The following is a 25797-nucleotide window of genomic DNA, read 5'->3' as shown; positions in this document are numbered from 1 at the left end:
AGAAGAACGGATTCCAGCCTAGCAGGAGGAAGAATAACCCAGATTAGATAATTGGTAATTGTGCAATCTTGAGGGTGTATTTACTTAATGGAATAGTAATTGGATAACAGAATTTAGATACTGTGTTAAGAGTAGCACTCCATACTCAACTGTAATTATCCATTCTGTTAGTCACCCTGTTTTGCACATTACACACTCCGGTTTGACGGAGAGCTCCAAAATGGAGCCAGACAAAAAGATTAATGTTCCATCGATCTTTGTGCACTGAAACTAACTTACACATTCTCTTTTGTCCCTCTCCCTCCTCTTCAAACACACAAAGCAGTCAAACATTCCTGTACCTGCACAAAGTCAGCCTGACGGGCATCCAGTGGAATAACAGATGAGTCATGAGACACCAGAACCTCCCGTAGCAAGTTAAGTGTCTGATTTAGAGCAGAGCTTGGGCCAAGATCAGGAGGTGGGAGCTCAACCTGAAGAACAAGATTATCTGTTTGTGGAGAGTTTTATTAATCTCATTTACAACAAATACCATCCAGTCTGTTGGCACAAATGCAATCAGCTAACAACAGAATTACATACAGGCACACAGAGAAGAACTTCAATTTGACACTGGACAAATCTAGCACATTTCAGACAATAACTGCCTGCAACTTTCAGCATAATCATCTCATTCAGTTCTAAACAAGCAACAGTGAATTTCTCTTTTCATTCAGACTATGCCTATTTTACCATTTGGAGAGACCCAAACACTACTGGTTTTGGCAGTGAAAAAAAATACATTTACAAGATTAGGGGCTAAAGAGTAGTCACCTTGTTGGCATCACTGAGTTCAGTTTGAGCAGGACCTCCTGCAAACACTTCAGAATCTAGTGCAGGCAGAGCTCTGGGAGATGAGCCATGCTGCAGCAGTTCTTGACAAGACTGCACAGCTCCTGTGATGCTGAGTATGAAAGCTGCAGTCACAAATGCAACAGTCTCAATCCCCAGCAAGTTTGTACCTTAAACTGCCAGTACACAAAAGAACTGCACACAAATTAACCCAAGTACACCTACATGAACTGCAATGAGACTGCACAAAATGCAAAGGTAAGAAGCAGGCAATGCAGATGTTCAAAAAATAAAGAAGGAAAGTTTGTGCATGTTAGAGGAAAAAATATACTTTCCATGTCAAACTATGAAAATTGGACCCCCTGAAATGGACTGAAATTTATGCTATTTTTAACCCAGGCTCACACACTTTAGCCCTTTCTTTTTAACAGGCAAATACTCATTAAACACTTAGTAGAACATTTGTAGAAAATCTAGCATCACTTTTTCCCAACACACATTTTTTAGTTTCTAGTCCAAACAGCTGCATCTTTTTGTCCCCAATGTTGCCTCAAACTGGCTTCCTGCTGCCTCCAAAGCCTTACTACAACCCCATTTCCTTCTGCCAACAATCCACTTCCTGCCTTCCTCTCTTCTGCCCATGCAAGGGCAAACACAGATGTGGCTGAACCATGTGGGAGTAAGGAGACACTCAGCAATACACAGTAAGCTAAGACTTAAAGGCATAATCTGTCCAGAAGGACACAGGGAGAGGTTTGGATGGGACTGGCCCATGTGACTCAGTCAGGGTATCTGGCCACAGCGGAGCAATGCAGCGTGCACTTCTGCAGTACTCTTAAGACTCCAGCTCTAAAGAAAACGCAGCAGCTTGGGATGGCTCCAAGTCATGGGCAACATGTTCCATACCTTTCCGAAGGAGAAATACTGATGAATGGCATGGATGTCTGAATCTTCAAGTTTAAAAAAAAAAAAATAAAAAATCCAAGGGGCAGAGGCTGATGGCCAAAGAAACAGAAGACAGCACAGCAAACATCTTCAGAGCAGAACATTACAGAGCCGTCTGGAAATGAATCTACACCTGATGAACATGCCAGCAAAGAAAGGAAAAAACAACTCTCTCTTTGAAACCAGTCTGAACTTTCACACTTTGTGCTTTGAAACATTGAGATACCATACATGTCCCCATACTGTTACCATGACAGATTTCACAAAAACTTTTTTCATCCTTCTGAATATAAAATGCTCCTCTATTCTCACTTTCCAAAAAGAGAACATACTGAATTCAAGGAACTAACGAAAAACTAAATCTAACAGGTTCAAAGAGCAGTTGTTCAGCCCAAGCAGCCTTGAAAGCATGAAACAAATATCCTAGCAATGAAGTAACAGTAATTCAAAAAGAGGCACTAACTCAGCGCTGATCAGTTGTAAAGTTTACTGAAATTTACAGCACTGAATAACTCTCTTCTTGATCTTCTTGTTATCATTAGGGGTATTGACTGTGTCCTGAACACACCATTCTCAGACTTGGACTGGACCACATTCAGTGATATTTTGGCATTATTCTGACACTAGAGTTTGATGGAGTTTTCACTTCCAACACACACATAAATCATGGCAATTACAATTTCAGGCTGCTTTGCACAGAATTTTTGTCTCTTGACGTAGCTAGTGCTCAGAAGCTCTTAAATTAGCTTCATCTTTCCCTTGCCTGTTCCTTTACAGTGCACTGTCTCCTAGGTAAGAGCAAGGAACAACACAGTGAAAGAAAACATGGCAAGGAAAAAAGATTCAGATCACTACATTTTATTTGGGTTACCCTGAAATTCCTGACTACTACAATAGAGAAAAAATTATCAGTAAGTGGAAGGAGAATCAAAGTGGTGCTATATTAATTTTGAAAATTCTAACTTTTGACAAATGAATACAAAGTGAGGGCTTGTTTTTCAAAATTAAAAAAGAAAATTTAAAAGAGGCACTTCAGATTTATAGAGGAACCTACAGACCCAAGCTCATGAGCACCAATCACTATTTTAATAAAAAATAATTGATGACCTGAATGTTTTACATGCACTACGAGATCATTATAATTGATCTTATTTCCAGAAAAATAGGTTCCAAATACATGCTGAGTTCTACTTTTGAAGTACCTCTTTCAGATGCAAGCTAGACAGCAGCTAACTAAAACATGATTAGTGAAGTTCAGCAGCAGCAAGTTCAACTGCATTAAAACATACTCCAACATAGTATATAAGTCTCTGCTTGGTTTTAACTACCAGTTCAGTCATATAGAAATGATGCCAAACAGCTTTTCAAAAAACCCAAGAAATTATCAATTTTTAAAATCCAATATACAAAACTGAAATGAATTCTGAAATGGGTACCAAAAGTTGTACATAAGCTTTAGTACAAAAATTTGTATCTTCTTTTCTGCTTATTAATCAGTGGGGACCAGATACCAAGCCAGTAATCTTCCTCCAAACATATAATCCAGAGCAGGTTTCTGTGTCTATGACAGCAAGTAGCTCAAAGGATGTCTAACAGAAGTTTACAAAGGGCAAAGGAAAACACTGAAAAAGGCAGCATCAACAATCAAGAAGTGTGCATCTATGTTAATTATTTCCCTTCCTCATTTACAGAAAAGGCTACATTTTAATAAAGGGCAAATTTTCTTCTGAAAATACTGCACAGTCAGTCAGAACTTTATATAACTATGGTACCTGAACATTAGAAAGTTAACAGTTACAATGTTCATGAAGGGAATGGAATACCTCCTACACAAGGAGAGGCTATGTTCTGTCTGGAGATGAGAAGGCTCAGGGGGGATGTTATAAATGTGTATAAACATGTGAAATGAGGGATGAAGATGGAGCCAAACTCTTCTCAGTGGTGTCCAGTAACAGATCAAGAGGTAATGGACACAGATTAAGTCACAGGAAAACAATTTTTTTCTGCGAGGTTAGTCAAACACTGGAGACAGCTGCACAGTGAGGTTTTTGAGTCTATCCTTTTTGATATTAAAACTTCAGCTAGAGCAAGCCCTGGGCAACCTCTCTAGGTGACACTTTGTGTTATGAGCAAGAGGGTTGGACAAGATGGTTTCTAGTTTCCTGCTGAACTCATTCATTCTTTAATTCTGTGATACTACTACCAAATAAAACAAGAGGGTAATTTTAAAACAAAGAACTCCACAGAGAAAGCCCTACTTACAAGTAACAAATGTAAGGTTAGTGGCTTTTATAAGAGCCTAATCAGCTTTAAATACAGCCTCTTAAAAACCAATGGCTGGATCCAAAGTACTACAGAGAGGAACCTTGTAAAAATATAATGAATCTTTCATGCTGTCAGTTAACACTAAGCAGCATCAACTGCAGAGTCCATTCTCCTCAGCTGAGACAATATTCACCAGCACCCCAAGAAACCTGAGTGCATGTCTTATCAGAGAAGATGTCTTAAGATTTTCTGGTCCTATTGGGACCTCCTACAGAGGTCAACAAAATAGAATGCTTAATGGCATTCTTGTCTTTTCAGCTATCAAGTTGGTCTTGGAAGAAAAGATAACTAATTTTGCTTTGTTCTCATGGATCCATTTAAAAGTACAACAGCATTCAGATCACAACAACAATAATCAGTTTTACTCAATCTGCCCCATATCTGATTTCCCAGAAACCTAATAGGTTTCATTCTGGAAGGAATCAAATTATGAAGGACAAGTTCACAATTATTCCCATGCAACGTTTTAATATCTCTCTCACTGACAAACTTAAAAGATAATGCAATCACAGCATTTAATTAGTATACATCTACTCAAAAAGAACAGCATTAAGGAATAATAATCCCACCACTTAATTTTGGATACTCTACTAATAGTCTTCTAACAGTTCAGAGAGGGGATGATTTGAGTTTGGCACAATCCTTCTCTAGCGCCCTTATGATAACTCTCATTCCATTTTATTAAATGTTTGTAATTATTCTTTCCTTTAATAATTGCTCTGGAACACTAGTGAAACTGGAGGAAGGATATGTGGGCTTGAAAATTCCCATTCTTCTAATTTAACAGGTGGTCCAATAAAACATTATGTTATCAGTTGATCTAACACACTTGTTAAAATGCCTCACCAGTGGATTCATGATATTAAATAACTCCCATACTGAGAGGGCTGAAAGAGCAGTCCATCCACTCCAGTCCATTATGTACTCTGAACTTTACTCTCAGTTCCATTGGAACAGTTTCTGTTATTTTGACAATTATTTTCATTCGCTATTTTCTCCTGGTTTACAATCACGGGTAAAATGGTCATCTGTAATGGGCTGTTCTTAGATCCAGAACATGAGTAACACAAGCAGAATCCTGAATTCCTATACATTTGATTTATAAGCACAGAGTGAAAAGAAACATGGAAAAGGATATGCAAGGATTTTAATAGTAATTCTGATCCACTTTACTTGCACAGCTGGTAGACCGATGGCTGGGTCCAAAAAAGCTAAAAAGCAACAAATACAAACACATTTTTTTCAGCATAAGGACACCAATAGTGGCAAGAAAAGATTCTGGTTCAACCAAGAACCAGAGAAAATCAATTGCTACCAGAGCTAGAAAGTACTGGCAAGAATGCCCAACACTGGCTCTGAAGTGTAAGAGCCACTAAGGCAAAGGAGAGAGACAGTGTCTGCAGCAAGAGCTGATGCACCAAACCTTCAGTGACACAGGAGGTGGCTGGTGATGCACAGCTTCTGTAGGATGTCAACATTGAGCTCTACAGCAGCCTGAGAATCTCAAGTTGTGAATGGCATTTTAAAATCGAAAAGCAAAGTGGTTTTGCAACTCTGTTATCAAGCTTTGTGACAGGTTTCAAGAAGTGTCAGAACCAAAGAGAATCCCTTGTGTACTGCATTTCTTTGATAACAATGGACTCACTTTCCAGCAGTCTGCTGAATATTTCTGTCACGTGGATTTCAGCTCAAACACAGCTACCTGAGAAGCCTGAATGAGAACACCATAAAAAAAAAGGTTTCTCAGAACAAACAGTTTGAAGTTGAGAGCTGCTGAGTTTTTTACTTTCAGATTCCAATCAGGATGCTTGAGATTTTCTTATGTAACGAAGAAAAAGTTCATAGCAAAGCACTTCTGGGCAAACCAGTAAGTATTCTGAAGTAACCAGGGATTTCCCTCTATCATTTACACTGATGGCTTGACAACCAAGAGGGAGAATCCTGATCTAAGACTGCCTAAAAGCGTCCATACACCTCCACACTAGTGACACTCCTTATGCAATATGGGACTCTTGTCAAAAACAGATATGAAGAGGAAGCTATTTTCTTGTCCTAGAAAGAACAGCCTGAAGTTTCAGTTTCCCACTGTGCTTTAGAAATTAAATCCCAGGAAGACTGAAAGCAATGCTCAACTCAGGATAATCAATAATCTAGGGAACTAAATTGTCTGGGGTGATGAGGACATCAAATTACCATCCTGTCATTTGTCTGCATCCTAAGGATGGGATCTTGAGGAGTTAGCATATTTAATGAAACCTGCTCTGTCTAGAAAATGCTCCCAACTAGCTACACTTAAGTGAAAGATTTGTTTACATCGTATTCTGATCTACTGACTACTCAATACAAGGTAGATATTAAAAAAGCAAATTATCAGCAACAACAGAGGATACTGAGGAAACACTATTGTTAAAACTGCCTACCTGACAAGCCATTCGCTATTTTGCAATAATCTAAACAGAAGAGACACTTAAACCTATATAAATGGAAGTACTTTTACTTCAGAACATCCTATTTGCAACTTAACGTATTTCCAAAATTATTCCAATTATCATAAGAATCATATTTTAATCAAAGTATTGGACAACTGTTATTCTTTGAAACAGCCTTATCAACACCTTAAGATGCATAATCTAAACTGAAGTAAGAAACCACAACTTCCAGATTGTTCAAGTGAAAAGTAATTTACTAATTTTCCCACTGAATATTCTCTAGCTGCACAACAGGAACAGAAATGAAGCCTTTGCAATTGCATATGTAATCACAAAAGATCTATCTTCCAGGGGTTTAATCTTCTCTGAAAATAAAAAAAAATAAATCTGGAAGCAACTGCAGTGCATGCATAGCTGGCAAAAAGCTGGAAAAAGGCTAGGGTGAAAGAAAATCCTACTAATACACATGCAAAATTTTGGTCTGAACACGTATTTTAAAAAAGCATGGTAAAAAGCAACCTTCGGTTTCCTCCAAATGTAAAGGCATTGTGACATTCACTACTAAACATAGAAAGACAAATGAAAAGGCATAAAACCTGCTTATCTGTACACTAACACACAAAAAACTAAGTAACAAGAGAAGTAAATTTATGATAAAAGAAAGGTCTTTATTGCATGGAAACTAATGTTTCTCTGAGTGTAATCAGGCTATAAAATGTTTATTTTTTATGAAGCAAAACTAATTTCAGTCATGAAGAGATAAGACATCATTCTATCAATTCAGCAAACCACTCACAGAGGGTAATAATACAAGGTGCTACACAGGACTATCTAAAACTCAGTTACAAGAACTACACAGTAGAACAGTAAGATTTCTTTTCAGATGTAGAGTTACCTCATTGTTATCTCCTGAAGCAGATTAATAAATAATTGTGGAAGCCTTTGTTACCCATATATCTAACAGTCCTCTAAATCTCTTTAAGCTTTTGACCTCAATTATACTGCGAGGAAAGATCTTCACAGGGCACACAGGCAATGTAATACTGTCGACGTTTCAGACTTAATTTATAAATGCGTTTCTGAGAAAGAGCAATATTATGATCTTTTCCCATTACATGGTAGGCTCGGTATGCCATTCATTATTTGTAATAAAATAGCACTGAAGGTGGCAGTGCAATCACTGCCTTCATTTAAGGCCAGTAAAAGCAAATTTGACTACTTTGTAAAACAATGACAGCATCTAGAACCAGTTACATCCAGACGGGGGGCTGAGGAAGGGGAACTAAGAGGGCAAAGAGGACTACACAACCTTGCCACAGTGACAACATAAAGAACACACACTATGGACTGGGGAATCATAACTCCTTTATCATTCTTTTTCTGAATTCTACACATTTCCAAACTGAAAACAGTGTATTGCCCAAAACAAAACCTCAAAAACTGTGAGTTACATGAGTAGGAAAATCATGCTGGAGCCTAAGTAGAGATGTAATACCCAACAGAATAAACAAACACAAAATAGATGAATACAGAGACGCTTTCAAGCCAAGAAAATTTCTTTTCTTAAGCACTTCGTAAGCAAAGAGCAGTCATACATTTTTGCTAAGGTCCCTCACTGATTTCTTTGCATATAAAGAAAATTTACACAGACATTTTATTTTAGCTTGCACACTAGGAAAGAAAAAGTTTTTTTTGGTAAATTCATGCTGTCCTTGTCCATTGTATGTTTTAGGAACTCAGCTTTAGCTGATCATTGAACAAACATTAATAGCAAAGGAACTATTATTGATATGATATTGCATCCAAACGAAAATACCCGACAGTAACAATGCATTAAGGGAACTTTAACAGTATGGACTGTGGGTGGTAGCAGCTAAGGAGTAACCCAATGAACAAATGAAACCATTGAAATGAGTGACTGGGATATCTGGGAGAGGAGAAACAACTGCTTGCTTGAGTCATTCCCCGGTCCATGCAGAAAGACAGGAAATTAGGACCAGACAGACTGTACTGAATGAGAAAACTCATTTGGAACCACAGAACAATACTGACAAAACTCAGAAAACCTGAATGGTCAGCAAATTACAAGTCTGCACAAAGAATAGTATCTGGAAAATTAAGTATTTTTTTCCATTTTTTTGGAGGTTAAATAATTTAGAAGTGTATTTTACAAATGTTATAGCAATGTTCATGTGGTAGAACAACTTTTATAATAGACAGAAAAGTGCAAATTTTGCTTTTACTTAGCTTACCCTTTTGGGATATACCTTGCAACTTCAAAAAAGAAATGATGCACAATTAATTACTGATCTGATGAAGCATTAATAAAAATTATACAACTCAGTTGCCTGACTTTGCTCCGTTGCGCTTAAGAAAATTTCCTATTTTTGTTGCTTCTCGAGATTTTAAAAAGATGTAAGCTGTTCTGCAAAAGAATATTGCTAACTGCAGAATTTTAGCCACATATTTACAAAACCTCCACTATTATTAGAATCAAAATATAAACAGCAAATTTGTAATGTAGTCCTATGACTAAAATACTGAAAATACAAGACTTCAACTTTAGGAAAAGCTGACATATAAAACAGATATTTATTTAGCGATCTTACTCAACAAAAGGGAAATGCAAGCACATTCTGAAACGTGAAAACTGTACAATTTTGAAACAAACCTTGTCCATTAGTTTACTTGCATGAAGACTCAGGCTATTAAAGAATATTTTCTTGCTCAACAAATGCATTTCTTCAATTGTTGTCAACAGTGTGGCTGCACTGTTTCCTACAATACCACTGGAAAAAAATTAAGATTATTTATTGAATCTAAAAGGGGGAAGGCATGATAGTCAGATACAATTTTCAAAAAGATTCTTTTCAAAGTTGAAAATTTAGAACATAATTGCAGGGAACAGTTCTCCATAATGGCTGAGGGATAAGCTGACTGTACGAACAAGGATCATCAAGTACATCATTAAGCAAATATAAAATACAGCCTATCAAACTTGCACAAACTTCTTTGTAGAGTACTAAAATTTACTGGATTTTTGCTGTCTTATGCAGTAAATCTACTTCTGTTACATAAATCAAATGATGTTAAAAAAAGGGTTAGCAATACTATCATACTGTCTGTTAGCGACAGCATTACTTCTCTCCTTTCTTCACTGAGATGCTGGGCACCTCCAAAAATGTAAGAATTCATGCCTTGCTATTCCGAGTGCTAAACGATCACACTTAGCACAGACACCACATAACCCTTAAATGGCACTACAGGACTGTGCTCCTCTCACAGGTATACCCTCCCTCTGATGTTAGGAATTATACTTTGAAGCCACAAACTGTCAGTTAAAATTCATCAGGTCATAATAGGACAAAACCTCTATCTCGAATTTTCAGATTGTAATCTTGTGTTTAATAGAACATTTCTCAAACTGCTTTTTCCTCTCATTAGTGAGGTGCAGCTTCCCTAGGCAGAGGAAATTATTTAGCTGGTAGAAGGTACTTCAGTGGTCTTTAAAAATTGTGCTGTTAACAAGACAGAAACCAACAGAAAACACTGCCTAAGACCTTCCATTTTAACATCACATTTTCAACTGCACCAAGCTTTATAACCCTGGAGAAACACTAACCTTAAAGACAGAGAAACAATGCCAAAATCTTCCAGGATTTTTGGACAATAAAATTAAGAACAGGTTTCACTTGTGTTCTACAATAAACCTACCATCACAACTGAGGATTTTAAATAAACTGGGAGGTGCCCAAGAACCACTTATCCCAGTCTGCCCAACATCCAAAGTATTTTCAGACAGAGAAGCTCAACTAGTAATATTTCAAATTCTCAGCAGTTCGGTCCAGGGCTGTGGAGGAAGATTTTTCTCCTACTGCTATTTCTAACCAACATGAACTACAGCATATGCTACAACATATAAATTATATATAAATTAGCAGCTCTGGCTTTTCTCCAGTTTCTGTATTCCTGGTGGCAGCTGGAAGGTTGGAAGGTGATCAGCGCGTCTCCAACAGTGAGATAAGGAAGTGCACAATTAGGGGAAAAAAAGTTATCAAAACACAATTATTTAAACAACAACAAAAACAAACAAAAAAACCCAAACAAAAACCCAAAGAAATTTCATTTAATAACATTTTCTCAAAGAGGACTTTGTCATATTAAATTTTGCATAGAGTTTTTTTGTTTACTATTTGAATCTGCACAAAACAACAAAGTTATTGTGGCAAACTGATACTCTATTCCAAAGCAGTTTTGATAGGAACTAAAGAATGGCAATGGGTAAATGGTTTCTGCTTGATATCACATGTGCCTCTTCTTGATGTTATAGTCCAGAGCAACAACTAAGTAACAGAAGTACTCTTCCTAACAGATATATTCTTACATACATACATATACAATTAGGGAAAAAAAGGCATTTTTAACGTAATTTGTAATTTTGCATACCTGATTGTATGGTGGTAGAACTTGAGCAAATTAGAAATCTTGTACAGTAAAACTGCTCCTGGCTCAGCAACAATCACTTGCTCAATTCTAACCTGCAGCATGAACAAATACAAACATCCTTCAGGTGATAAATTCCAAAAGCCAGCCCTCTATGACTTTATATGCAATGTATCTCTGATTTTTGGAAAATAAATTCAATCAGAAATAAATTTGAAAAAAGAATGTCCGGTTAACTTTAGTGTTCAACTTGAACTGAAGTGCTTCTGGGCTGCCAAGCATCTGGGCAGAAAACATGAAAGTATATGCATTCTTCAAAAAAAGAAAAACCACAAACCCAAAAAGCCTTCTAAAAATCCTACAGTCCCTACAGACTTCCGCTGCTATTGGAAATTTTAAAATAATTAAATCATTTGATGGATTAATACCAGTACATACTGGAATCTTCCCTAGCACTGAATAGCAAGAGTAGCTGCGATGCTCCAGAATCACTAAACTACAGCAGCACATTTCCAGCATCATGCAGAAATTCAGAACATTAAAGTATTAGGTATTTTGCCTAAGAAACAAATTTCACCGAGATGAATAAATTCTGCCTTTAAAGAAGAGTGTACATATCTCCTACCAGTATTTAGTTAGATATATTTATAACTAATAACCAGCTATGTTGACTGTGTATCTCAACCAGGAGATACTGGCTACACAACAATATGGTGCCAAGAGTCTTTACAGTTGGACAGCTGATGTCTTGTCTCCATGGTACACACAGTCTCAATCCATGCATAAAAAGCTGCCCCAGGCTCAATCTTTGTGCACTTATGAAGCAGAACAGACAGTGACTTATCACTGCACTGCTCTCTCACATGCCGGAGTGTGAAAGGGCTACACACAAATCAGTAGCCACCACACACTCTCCCAAGTTGTTAGCTGTTCAGTAGAACACAATGTGCTGCAGTCCCTTCTTTTCAGAGCCAGCTGCAGTGAGAACCAACTAAGATTATGTTTCTTCAACCCTTTCAGTTTGCATCTAATTCACAGACCAAAACCAAATAATACTTCTTAACTCTTATTTGAAATACTTAATGCATGAAGTTTATTTCAACACACAAGTGAACACTGCTCTTCAATGTATTTGTATATACAAAGGTCTATATACAAATATATGTCTCCAGTGTCACCTAAAAGGTCCTGTGAGTATGAATACCCAATATATTCTAGCTGTATAGCAAAACAGAATAAGGCAGGCACGGGAAAAAGAGGGGAAACAAAATACTGACCAAAAGAAAGGGAATAACTACAAATAAAGAAAATACATAAAAACTGAAAAAGACAGAACAGGCAGAAGGAGAGGAAAAAAATATTTTAACGTCATGAGAGAAAAATAAGAATTAAAAAGACAAAGTGGGAAAAGAAGAACTGCTGCTTCCCATACAGAAGTCTTCACTGCACTGGGAAACCAATATTTGCAAGCAATGCAACCTAACCCATTCAGGGAAGCTCTGGACTTAGAGCTCTTAGTATTTTTTAGTCCTCTATGTCGTGTTAGTTGACCATAAAAGACTACCTGCAGTCCACACACGGCATCAAAGACATTTTGTTTTGAACTCATCTTAAATATTATGGAAAAGGAGTTAAATTTAAATGTTTTTTATGATTCTCCTACCTCCATCTGAAATGAGAAGCCTGTGGTAAGATCTACCACTAGGGAGTATTCAAGAGTTACTTAAGTACCTAAAACACAGATCAACTATCAGTAAGAAATGTGGGCAATTTAGACTGCATGTAGGCATAGCCCTTCTACAGTGTATTGTAGAAAAGACTCCTCCAAACTAAATCTATTACTGTTGCTACTCTGAACATGGTGGCTTGCAATTATCTAATTACCTATTCTGCATTGTATGAAGGCTCTTCTGCTTGGGGATTTCTCAGGGGAGATTTTTTCTACCTTTTTCTTTCCTTTCCCCATGGGAAACAATAAGTGTTTCATACTTTTTACTGGAAAGTCTAGGTTGGCAGTGAATTAATTCAAGTTGCATTCTATTAAAATACAGAATACAATGGGAAGCCTTTAATTGTTCTTTTAAGATTTTTTTTTAATTATTTTTACTAGCACAGTAACAACAATATTTCAGGGGATATTTCTAAAGAGACTAGCAGCATCTAAGTGTAAAGAGTTTGGCAATCAAAATGAGGCAGTCAGACCAAGACCAAAACTTCCTCTGGTTTAGACAGGAGTTTGATTTTATTCCTAATCTAGAATGCACAGAAATACTGAACTCAAACATCAGCAGTCTGTATTAACAGAACTGATTCAAGAGCACAGAAAGTTCGGAAATATCTTCCAAAAACATGAAGGACAGGTGTCTTCCAACAGACTAAAAACTAAAAGGTTGCGAAGGATGATCATAATTCTGTGGCATCAGGCACAAAACTAAAATATGAGAGATTCCATCTGAACATCAGGGAACAGTTCTTTTATACTGTGCAGTGGCTGAGCAATGGCACAGATTGGCCAGCAAGGCTGTGTAGATTCCCTCCTTGGAAGTATTTAAAAGTCACCTGGACACAGTCCTGGGCAACCAGCTCTAGGTGGCTCAGCCTGAGCTGGGAGTTTGGATCAAATGACCTCCAAATGTCCTTGCTAACCTCAATTTTTCAGAAATTCTGTGACTTTCTAAATGGCACCTTTCTGAATTTTACCTCTCACCAGACCCTACCTTCTTCTTATGAGAAACTTATGTACAGTATCTGGAAACTAGCAGTTCACATTTGAGACTGAGTATTTGTCAACTGGATATGGCTGTTATAGCTACAGAATCCTAAGAGAAATTTATTATAATCACATTTAGGTAAGGTAGATTTTACTTTAAAAACACTTGGATTTATACACTTCATGGTCAGGCAATAATTGGTATCAGCTTCATAACCTTGATGCTTATGTGAAGCACATCCAATAGGCAAATCAGTCAATCATTTGATGAATCATCATTAATGATTTCTATCAAATCTGGCCCCTAAACTTTCTAAGGCTGTAGCTTGAAAAAAAGACAAGTATAGAAAGACGTGACAAATACGAAAAACTGAGGTAGCATGAAGATGGTAATTAGGAAAAAAAAAAATCATGGTGTCTTTAGAATACAAAAGCTGTAGTTATTAAATGAAAGAAACCCAAAAAACCCAAAACACTGAAGGAAAGAAAAATCCCACAAACCACAAAAGAACTGTTTTTTCACACAACAGAGTTGAAATGTTTACTTCCCTCCTGAAGGATATGTTGTGAATATCAACATTCTATATCAATTTGACATGTTCATGCAAGGAAAAAATCTATTGAGATCTATTATATACAAAGAAGTTATGGCTCAGTAAGTCCTTAGTATATTCACAAGCAGGCAAGGTAACTATCCTACTGAGGTATGACACAACTGCATAACCTGTACACTCTTCCCTAAGCATAAGGATCACTGTGAAAAACAGGTGAGTAAATTACATTGATTTTTCATTTGACCCACTACAGTTATTCCCATACAGTTATCACAAAGCTGCATTTTTGCACGTCAGCACTGTTCAACATAGGTAAAGTAAACCAAAATCAGGACTCAAATATAGCATCCTAGTATCGCTCACTATATGACTATTATAAAGCACGTATCTATGAACAAAGGAATCTTTAATTTGAGAAAAAAATCCATCAGAAGCTGACAATTTAGTTCTTAACCAAGGACAATGAAAATATACAGAAGAGATGGGAGAACAAGTCTGAAAAAACATGACAGATCAGTTTTTGTATTTAGAGTGCTATGGGAAATAAAATACTTCACCTTCAGAGGCCTGCAGACACCTTCTGTGATGTGCCCAACTACTTCTTGAATATTTTCTTCCACACCTATAGTTAATGCAAACATATGCTAAGATTATGCAAATGTAATTCCCTTTTCTTCAAGACTATAAAACAAATAAACAAATGTAGGAGGCACTCCTCCATTAAAAGCATTATGAACTGTGTGTTCTTTTCTCCACACAAGTAGCTCACACCTCCACTGTACTTCCAATCTAGCCATTAAGAAATAGCTGCATGGCAAAACAGTCCTGGAGTCATTACCTTTTGCTATGCAATTGCTTCCCAGTGCAACACAGTGAATGGGGGGTTGAGGTAGAAGCAGCAAGGGGAAGAATAAATGATTGAGCAAGAAGCTGTCTCAGTAAGGCTCAATATTAGCACTTCATGAAATTAAACTAGAAAAACACCCAAAAAACAACCAGGCCAGTGAGATGCTCAAGGAGCAGCAGTATACCCCATTTTGAAAGGCCTGACTGACAAATACAAGCGTCTGCCAGCACCTGCTACTGACGAGCTCATGGCATTGCTACAAATGAAGTGACATGTGTACCTCCACACTACTGTGTGCTGCAGCACTGGCAAATGCTTCCTCCCCAGCAGCAATTGAAACTCATCTTTCACAGAACGATGTACAAAAGAGAAGACTGCCCTATCTTATCACGAAACACAAATGAATTGTTGCATGGCAACCAGTGCTGTCATAAATCAATCAAGCTGAAAGCAACAGATCTTCAAGCTCTCACTTCAGTAACAACTCAGAACAGATTTATGGAGAAAGCAATACTTTAATTCTAATTTAAAACTTGTCAACAGGAGTTCATCTTCAGATGGGACCCATGCAATGAAAGTAAACAAACTGACTGTGACATGTGACAGAAATCAGGTGACCTGAAGCTATATTTTGCTTATTTCAGACTAGGACTACTTTCAGATTACCTCAGAGAGTAAAAAAATAATGAAATATCAGAGATCTGTGCCAATGCCTCTCTACACCAAGTTACATGAAAAGCCATATAACCAGTAACAACTGAATTCAGTGTGGTGGCTGTAAGAATTTCAACATACTGAATTGGTAAACTAATAAAAATATGCTTATATACTTGAGTACTGATATCAAGGCAAAAAGCAAGATTATAAACCACAGAATGCATGCTCTTTTACATAATGGCTCGCTCCCAGATAGACCTTAGCACTTTACACTTTCTTTACTAGGAACAGTCACACTTATACTGTTCATCAATGTAACAAGTACCTAGCACATATTTGCAATAGTGTATCTAGACCAGATTGACTTAAAAACAAGTTGTTTGGTACGAAAATTTTAGCTCAAAAAATATACAAGTTCGAATACCAAAGGACATGGAATAAAAATTTTGAGATACCACATGCTTGTGCCTTCGCATGTATTTTCACGTCTAATTAGAATATCTGGATTCCAAAAGCAGTGAAATCTTTCAGCAGAATGGGTTATGTAAGTGGTGCAAGTTTGACATAAAAGAATTACAGAATAAGCTATCCTCAAAGGTCCAAAATAGCTTTTAGAATACAGCTCATAACTGAAGATATGCTTCCAAATCCTTGCTACACCATATATAATTTTTCTCTGTGTATCCTTCTATAAGAGGAGAGATCTGTTTTGGACTTTGTTTAGCTTCTGTTCTCCATCTGGGTTCCTGCAACTCCACAAAAAATAGGTTTCTACTGCATCTCTTAAAATTACTGCAATTCTCCATTCCTTTCAGGCAGAAGATTTCTGTATGACTGGGAGACTCCTGCTAGCAAATACCTAAACTCTGAAGAGGAAAACCACATGCTTTATGCTTGTCCAGCAAAAGAGTTAAACTTTACTGAATGTTTTCAGCACTTAAAAATGGAATAGCATTTTTAGTCAGATTATTTTGAAGCAGTTAATTTTTGCAAGCTTAACATTTTTAAACTTCTAAAAAGCCATCCTTGCATGCTCTGCTTATGGGCTACACAGTTTGGTCACTTTAAAGTAAAAACTGGGATGGAAATGTCTGTCAAAAAACAAGTGTCACACATACAGTTTTTGATCCAGTGTGACCAAATCCACCTGTTATTGCACCAACAGGTATATGTGTGGCCTTTTTTTGGGTTGTTTTATGAGAAGGGAAATTTTTGTATAGCTGTGATTTACCACACTCTCTACGGTCCTGAAATTACATACAGCTTACAGAAGAACTTAAACAGAAATTTGAACCCAGTACAGACACACCTGAATGAAAATAATAGAAGTGCAAATCTGCAGAGAACTACCCAAGCTGAAATTGAAGTGAAAACATCTGACTGACCTAACTTTAGACCGCCAGGTAGGTGTTTTACCTATGGCAGTTGCTTGGGCTCCCTCTATAGGGGAATGGAAAGAAATCACAGTTTGTAATGAAAGCCTTCAGAAATGCTTACATTACATCTCAAATTTTGTTAGGAAGAACTAACTAATTTGAAGATGCAAATCTCTGTCCTTATTTCTAACAGCAAATAAAAAAGATGTCCACTTGTTAAATGGCTACAAGAAATTAACTCAATTTTTACTGTAGCCTGCACAGCCAGACACCTAAAGACTGCACAACAGTACAGAAAATTCAGTTTGAGTTTTTCAGCACCATAGATGCTGTCCTCAACTCAGGACCTGTATTTATAAAGAACATATAATCTCAGGGTACTTTGGGGTTGCACTGCGCATTAACTGTATCTTGTTAAATCCAGTGGTACCCTATTAAATACTGTTTTACCTTATAGACCTTATCATATCACTACCCTTGTCATCACAAAATTTTCCCCAAAAACACAGAGGAATAGTTATGGACACCACCTCCCAAACTCCAAGTATGAAAGTAAGAATTCCTCTTTACATTTCTTGAAAACTGTACAACAGCGATAGCAGATCCACACCTGGAGATCTTAGGAAAACATATTTTTCCTTCAGACTGAAATACTGAATCTCTTGTTTATACCAGTCTCTCCAGAAAAAGGTTTTGTCCTGGTGATTTTTTGTTGAAAATTTCTCCCCCAAACATTTGTTTTCTCTATATTATCAAGTATCTTGCTCTGTGGATGAAATGCTCTAAATAGATCTCACTTCATGGTCATATCATCTCAGCCTGACATTCTGTCAGAAGGCCAAAGAACTGCATAGTTAAGCAAAGCACTAGACAAAGAAGTGGGAGAATTTCAGAACAAAGTGCAGCAGCAAAAGTCCAGCCCACAGCAGAACGAGACACATTTACATGCTCCATGGGCCCAGCTTTTCCTGAAGGGCTCGCTAGTTACAGAGGAAGCATCAGTCATCTACAAAGAACTGACATGTCTTTTTCTCTACCACAAAACTGTCCTGAGGCCTGCTTTCCTGTCTCCCTGAAATTCTGTCAAGTTCACAGTACTAAATTCACATCTATAGTACACTGAACTGTACTTAAAAAACAGCATTCCTCCAGTTTGATTTACAACAGTTCCTAACAGCCTCCTTTCCCATATACCATTAATTAGGAAAGCAAAGTAATACTTACAGTGGCAAAGAAAATCAGAATACATATTCATTTAAAAATGCAGAGTAGGATTGAGATGTTGAATCTGAAGAGCTCACCAGATACGTATGAAATGCAAGTTCTTACAATGAGTTTGTCACAACTGAGTACACATGCTTAATTTATAAAAAATATATTTCTCTAAAACTATGGTGGCAAATCATACTAAAGCTTCTACAGGATAAAACTCTTTAAAGTATAGGTTCAATCTACTGAAAACAAAGCAAAGGGACTGAAGATTAAGCATGAGAAACTGCAGTTGTGAAATGAAGGAGAGCTTTGGTATTAAAAAGCACCTATCTGTGAGCAGCATACATCAACCTCTATAAACTTGGAATGATGTTAAATGACAGATGAAAATTCCATTTTCCTTTTAGCATAGAATGAAGTGACTTATAGAAACAAGGAATTATATTTTTAAAAATGTACTAAACAAAAGAGCAAAGGCATAATGAAAATCCTCAAAATAATATACAATGTTTTCAAGGAGATATGCATTCATATACACTAGAAACAATTTCTGAATTCTCAACTACACTCTAAAATGTCCGCTTGTAAATTTAATGTAAATCTATTGTAAGTACAGTAAAATAAAATGAGTGCATTTTGAAATACTCTTCTTTTGTTATGGGCCTTCTGTTGAAAGAATGCAACCACCAGCTATTCTGAGATTATTTTTAGGAAAATTTAAACTCAGACTTGTAACTGAAGCCCAGCCTAAGAAATTAATCACACTTTCTTACTTATCATAGACTTACTATCACTTCACAATTTATGTTTAAAAGCCAGTACTACCTGGAATAGTCACAAGCTTTAACATAGCCTCTAAGTGTTCTTTTTCAGAAGCTGTAGCTTGATGCAACCAGGCCAGCATGTCTCCTACATATCTACAAAAAGAAAGAAATTTCTGTGTAAATTAGTGGTTTATGGTGTCAGGAATTCAAAACACCAACCCCACCCCCCCAAAAAAAATTATTTCATATACATTCTTGTTAGTACTGTACCTCAGAGGATCATGAGAGTGCATTTCAATAGGGCGGGGAGTACCTCCCAGACCTCCTCTAGTAAGAGCATCGATAAAGCCACGGACCACAGCACTCCTTCTAGCTGTCCCAAACTCATCCAATGTGTATCTGTTATTGAAACATGAAAACAGGTTTAAAAAAACCCAGCTTGCCTCATCACAGTTGGTTAGTTCAGCCTCACAGCTAATACAAGTAAACATTTTTATAGTTCTAGAAATCTTGGATCAATGCTTCTACTATAAAGCATTCAAAACCATCTGATGATGTCAGAATTTCTGATGTCTGCTCTAGAGCAAATGTATAGGAAGAGACGAGACTTCTGATATTGCAGACGGGTGCTGCAATATATAGTCTTACACATATATACATATAGACACCATCCTTTTCTTCTTTCTTGGTTCGATAGTTCTTACTTTCCAGGCTAAATTAATTATCTGACAGATTACTGTATGTGGAATTTTTCTACTGAATTTGAACAGTTCTTGTAGCATGCCTCCTGTGACACCATTGCAAAACAGACTGAAAGAAGTTGGCACTTTGTTTCCTACACAGGAGCATTGGCAGAGGCTGTAGTCTTGTCAGGATGAGGTTACTGAAAGAAGAAAAGGGGGCGAGGGAAGGAAACAAAGTGATTGCTTCTGTAGTGTCCTGGGGTGCACCAGACACAGCATCACCAGCTGGGCAAGGGAGGGGATTGTCCTGCTCTGCTCTGCACTGGGGCAGCCTCACCTCGAGTTCTGGGGGCAGTCTGGGGTGCCACAATATAAACAAGACATTAAGCAATTAGAGAGTGTTCAAAGGAGGGCAGTGAGGATGGTGAAGGGCCTTGAGGGGAAGCCACATGAGGAATGGCTGAGGTCCCCTGGAGGAGACTGAGGGGACAGCTCATTGTAGTTCACAACTTCCTCATGAGGGGAAGAGAAAGGGCAGGCACTGATCTCTTCTGTGTGGTAAGCAGTGACAGAACCTGAGGGAGTGGCCTGAAGTTGTGTCAGGGGAAGTCTAGGCTGGGTATTAAAAAAAAAATTCTTCACCCAGAACATGGCTGGGCACTGGGACAGGCTCCCCAGGGAAGTGGTTACAGCATGAGCCTGATAGAGTTCAGGAAGTGTTTGGACAATGCTCTCAGGCATATGGTGTGACTCTTGGCAATGGTCCTGTGCAGGGCCAGGAGCTGGACTTCATGATCCTTTTGGGTGTCTTCTAATTCAGCATAATCTGTGATTTTCTTGACTCCTCTGAACAGATACTAAAGAGAACTTTTCCTTGACCCTCCCATTCCCTTACCCCAAATAAATAAATAAATAAATGAAAACCCAGTTCTTCAATTTTTGTACACATAAGCATCTCTGACAGGTTTGAGACTTCTGTTTGCATATGGTCCAGCTGATTGACAGAAGCAGCAATTTACTGCACTGCAACACAAGGATTCTTCCTCCTAGGCTACCACCATGACTAGTAGAAACAGACATATATTCATTTGATAGCTGTTCACTGATTTTAATCAAAGCAATCTTAACTAGATATTTAATGGATGAACAATTACAGCCCAGAATGCATTATCTCAAATGGCTTGCTGGTGGCAGAGGAGGTGCCAATAACTTACACATGGCTCACTGCTGGAGCAGGCTACGTTTCTGTTGGCACTGAAGAATGAAAGCAAGTGAAGGATGGGAAATGAACACTGGTAAGATCCCAGTTATATTTGCAAGCCACAGAACACTTCTATTTTTTTTTTTAAACCAATTCAACCATTTTGAACAACAAACTACAAAGGAGAGAAAGAAAACACACGTTACAGTTTATTTTTCCAATATAAGTGAAAAGTGTCAAAAATTGAGCATTGTGTCACTTGCCAATGATATCCAGCAGAGGAATATATATTAAGAAATATTAATAAAAAGAATGCTATTCACTGACTTAAGTCTGCATTTAATAAGCACTGCAATCACATTTGATAGAGGTGGAAAACAAAATTTAAAAGAAAATAATATATGGTTTCAAAAATGTTTGACATTAAGTTCAATTAGATTTTTACTGTGCTGTAAAAAATTAGAAGGAACTTCAGTTTTGCTATTTTTAATCCTAATCATTATTTGAAAAAGGTGGGGAAAGAGTACACTGAAGAATCTGGAAATTTCTGTTGAAACTTTTCTTTTCTACACTGTACTTTTTAAGTCAGAGAGTAAATACCTGCAAGTGATAAAAGCCTAACAAAAAATTCTAATTAATTACTATTTACAAAAATAATGCAATTAAAAGTGGAAGACAATGGCCCAATGTCTAGAAGGAGCAGTAGTGGAGTTAAAAATGTCAAGCATCTATAGAAACTAGTTAGCTTTTTTTTTTTTCCTCTCTAATAAACAGCTATACAATAGATCATTAAATACACAGCAGTAAAACAGATCTTGTAACTGCTATTAGCTCTGAAAACAGCATTCAATAATGATAATTTTGTTTTAAAAAGGAAACTACCAATTTTCATTTTACTCTCAGTAGATCAGGGTATAACCATTACAAAATCCTGCATCTCAAAAAAATTCAGCAACAACTATTATTTACATTAGAACACAGTACTTACTACTATGTTATTACACATACTCATGTTCAGAGAAGAAAACAGCATTTGGATTTTTTTCAACCCAGCATTAATGTTTTAAATATACAGTAATAATCACTGGAGAAAGAGGAAGATAAAAACTTTATAAACCTGAGTGGATGATGGAAAAGGAACACTGCTTTCAGCTATGTCTATGTATTTTCTAGTTCTCAATTTTTCTGTTAGAGTCAGGAAGTGAAAACCAATCTGAAATGTTTATTTTACATCCCTACTGACTGCAGTTCCAAGAAGTCCATCCATGGTGCAATCCTTCTGACACTTTTAGTTAACAAGATATAAGTCAAAATAAGGAAACAAGAATTTGTAGATTTATTTCTAAACTCTTCCCTTTCTCCATCTTATTCACTTTCACCCAATCAAATCACAATATTTATCAGATGCAAGGGCAGTGATTTGGAGCAAAAGTGTTTAGTTCACACAGCAGTGCTAATACACAAAAAGCAAAAAACAATTTAAAATTATTTTTTTCTGTAACTTCTGCATTATGAACTCAGCAATTTGTTACTTAAAGGTAAAGAAAAATTTCTGGAAGGGAATTAACTAAATCTTGAGATTTAAAATGTAAAGCATCACTACTGCAATTTTGATAATACACAGTAGCAAGTAATTAAGGCTGATAATCCAAGATGAGAGACACATGGCTGCATCACCTACAATAATGTTTATTTTTACCCTTTTGGCAGAGGAAAGGTCTTACCTACCAAGTTCTATCTTTGTTCATACTATTACTGTTGTTTATGATAGAAGTGTCAGAAAAAAAATTCTCTTTTGCAGATTCATTTTAAACTAGCCAGCAGTGGATTTAATAAACAAGATGGGGTTTTCTTTCCTTGAACTCAGAAAGCAAAAGCAGTAATTATATGAAGTTTCAAAGTATCATAATTCAACAAAGTATTTATTACAGAAAATAAAACTGTATCTAAAAAGAATCCTATAAAATGTTGTGAGCAGCTTAGTGACTGATCCTTTGCAGCTGTAAAAGAGGGTGTAGAGGAGAGACTGCAAGAAAGGACTGGAAGTCCCAGCTACGGCCCAAAGTACTGCAACACATGACATCCAACAGCTGGGGAGGTCAAGTGACACCACCTCTCCCTCACATTAACCAGCAGAGATGACCACGCATGTCCACATCTGAGCTTTCTCTCACACTGACAGCATTTTTTAGGTCCACATGCCCTATGCATTTTTCCTGTGAAGGGCTCCATAGGGCTTTACAGAATCATGTACAAGGGTAGTTTTTGAAAGGCTGCCTGTTACTCTGGTGTCCTGGATACTTGTGGCTGAAAGTAAGTTTCAGCGGTTGCAAAATGTGATGAATGTATTAAATAATATTAAAAAAAAAAAAAAGCCCAAAACCCAAAGAAGTGTAAATAACCTCTTCAGGGATGGCCACCCCAATAAACAGTTCTTACAGTGCCACCTGGTGGTTCACTCTCCTAAGTACCATTTCATTTACTTAACAACACTTCAAATTCGGAATAACAACAGGAGTATTTTACACAGATATAGATATATAAATACCTCTACACTTTAGAGGTCTATATGTAGAATTTTTTAATAGATTACTGTATAAGTCATAATGGAAGACATTCTTACTGACACAGGCACTTCAGTAAAAGCTTATTAGCCTTTACCAATTTTTTAGTTTGGGGATTTAAATGATATAATTTAAATGACACAAGATTTTTTACTTCAGAAAAATCCTAGAATGAGAGCACAGAAATTCACAGTTCATTTAAATTTAAACAATCTGACACTTTACTTTAGTTTGAAACTTTTAAGTTAGAAAAATTCCAGTGACATCAAAAAAGACTTCTGAAATTTAAAGCAGCTGAAATATGATTTTTTATAACTTAAGTTTCTGGGTAGTTTTGAACTTGGCACGGGACCAAAGTGCCACCAGCCTTGGCCCTGTAATTCATGGCCATCTTATAGTTTTATGAGCTCTAAATACTAGCTTCTATTAGAGATAACAGCAAACATTTACTTACTTGTATAGGACAGGTCTATCTTGTAAGGCTTCCATGGCTTGAGCAAGAACTGGAGAAATATCACATGATTCTTGTGTCAATGTCCTGCATTCATCTATAAAACAACAACACATATAAAAGCAAATTCTTTACATTGCAATACATTTTATACAAGCTGTCAAACAAGAAAATGAGTTAAAAACTCAAAGACTTTTAATTTTGAAAACTTCAGAATTGCTACCCGGGCTAGTCAGGGTTAATACAATTAAATTCCCCTGCAAGCAGTACTGTAAAATGGATGTTCATCACGAATTTCAACAATAAAAATGACTAAGGCAAACTTACTACTTGTTCATGCCCATAATACAAATGTTGACTCATTCAACCTTAAGAATTTTATTGGGCTCCTTTGTACAGTTTACTACGTTTCAGGTAAACTACTAAGAAAAAAATGGAGCAAGTAGTTAAGCAAGCTGTCTGTTTCATCATTTGGTTCTGTTATTTTTTTTTCTTTTGTCAAAATAACTATATAATCTTGTACATTCCAGGCAAAAATATGGAAATTGTATAAAAATCAAACATTGGCAGAAAAATTATGACTTTTCGTAAGGGTAAAACCACAACTATTATTTGAGGTTTCAGCGTCCATTGAAGAACAGCTAATGAATATAAAAATCACATTGCACCATTTTCTCCCCCTATGAATCTTACTGTCAGTGAGACAGTCTCTTGCTTCGGAGAATAGGGAACTAATAAAAAAAAAAAACTATATTTGACACTATCAAGGTGTTACATTGAATATGGATGGCTACATCTAGAGTACATGTGCAAAAAACAAGGAGGTGTTGGTTTTTTTTTCTTTTCTAAAAATAATCCACCACTCCTACCACTAAAGTAGATCTTTCTACTAAATCATTAAAACCAACAACTTCCCTCTAACTTGCAAGGAAAAGAAATTCAATACAACTAAAATGTTTGTAGTAGTTGCTCTTTGTGGAAAAACATCTACTAAAATCACAAATAATAAGATAATAATGAAATTGGCCAAAAAAAAGAGAGAATTGCCAATTAACTTGGTTCAAAACACATCTTTCCCTAAGAAGGAAACCAAAATGCTAATACATCTTAGAAAGGGTTTGTGCTAAGTTCAATCCACATGAAGGAATTAAGGGAATCATCATAATAATATTCATAAACATAAAAACATTCTTAGTCCTACTTTGAGTCCATCTGTAAAGTCGTTCATAAGATGTCTCTTGCAGTAAAGCCATCTGTTCCATAATTTCCAAGCTACAAGACAAAAAGTTTATTTGCAAATACTATTTTAGGCAGGACTAGCAAAAGCATGTGCAAGTTAAATTAAACATACCATTATTAAAACATTGAGTATTTTAAAGATTTTTTGGTGAAATATTCTGTATACTTCTGTATATATTCTGTCATATGAAGCAAAGAATGAGATCTTGCTTTAACTTCTGCTTTTAATTGTAAATGGTTCTCTTGCACTCATTTAAGTAGGACTCACCCTGCCCTTTGCTGATTTGTTCGGAGGAGAATCTTGACATCATCATGAATTTGTTTTACTCGTCCCAAAGCCTTGAAAAAATCCTAAATCAATTTAAAAACAAAATACAAGCAGAGTGTAAAAGCAGTAATTTCTATTCAAATCTCTAGCACTCTATACTCCCTCTTTCAATTCTATTCCTAAGTTTCTTGCTGGTCTGTGTTCCAAATGCTGCTTTTAAAATTCACACCCTGCCTCTGCCACTTATCTTTCATTCCATCTTAAGAGCCTTAGGATGTTTTAGTTTCCCATTGTATCA

General features: G+C 36.6%; 1 protein-coding gene across 1 annotated transcript in view; it reads right to left on the bottom strand.

Annotated features, from left to right (window-relative positions):
- Positions 1 to 25797, bottom strand: part of COG6 (component of oligomeric golgi complex 6) — a 55261-nt gene that overhangs the window by 12220 nt on the left and 17244 nt on the right. Inside the window, exons 6-14 of the mRNA XM_062487656.1 lie at positions 25500 to 25582; positions 25194 to 25264; positions 23996 to 24089; positions 19364 to 19492; positions 19155 to 19246; positions 14795 to 14859; positions 10977 to 11068; positions 9202 to 9319; positions 342 to 473 (exon numbers count right to left, since the gene is read on the bottom strand). Coding sequence (XP_062343640.1) covers positions 342 to 473; positions 9202 to 9319; positions 10977 to 11068; positions 14795 to 14859; positions 19155 to 19246; positions 19364 to 19492; positions 23996 to 24089; positions 25194 to 25264; positions 25500 to 25582 — 876 coding nt within the window. The remainder of the gene's footprint in view (positions 1 to 341; positions 474 to 9201; positions 9320 to 10976; positions 11069 to 14794; positions 14860 to 19154; positions 19247 to 19363; positions 19493 to 23995; positions 24090 to 25193; positions 25265 to 25499; positions 25583 to 25797) is intronic.

This window comes from Cinclus cinclus, chromosome 2, assembly GCF_963662255.1.
Source record: "Cinclus cinclus chromosome 2, bCinCin1.1, whole genome shotgun sequence".
Lineage (NCBI taxonomy): Eukaryota > Metazoa > Chordata > Aves > Passeriformes > Cinclidae > Cinclus > Cinclus cinclus.
This window is presented reverse-complemented; position numbering and strand designations above follow the sequence as displayed.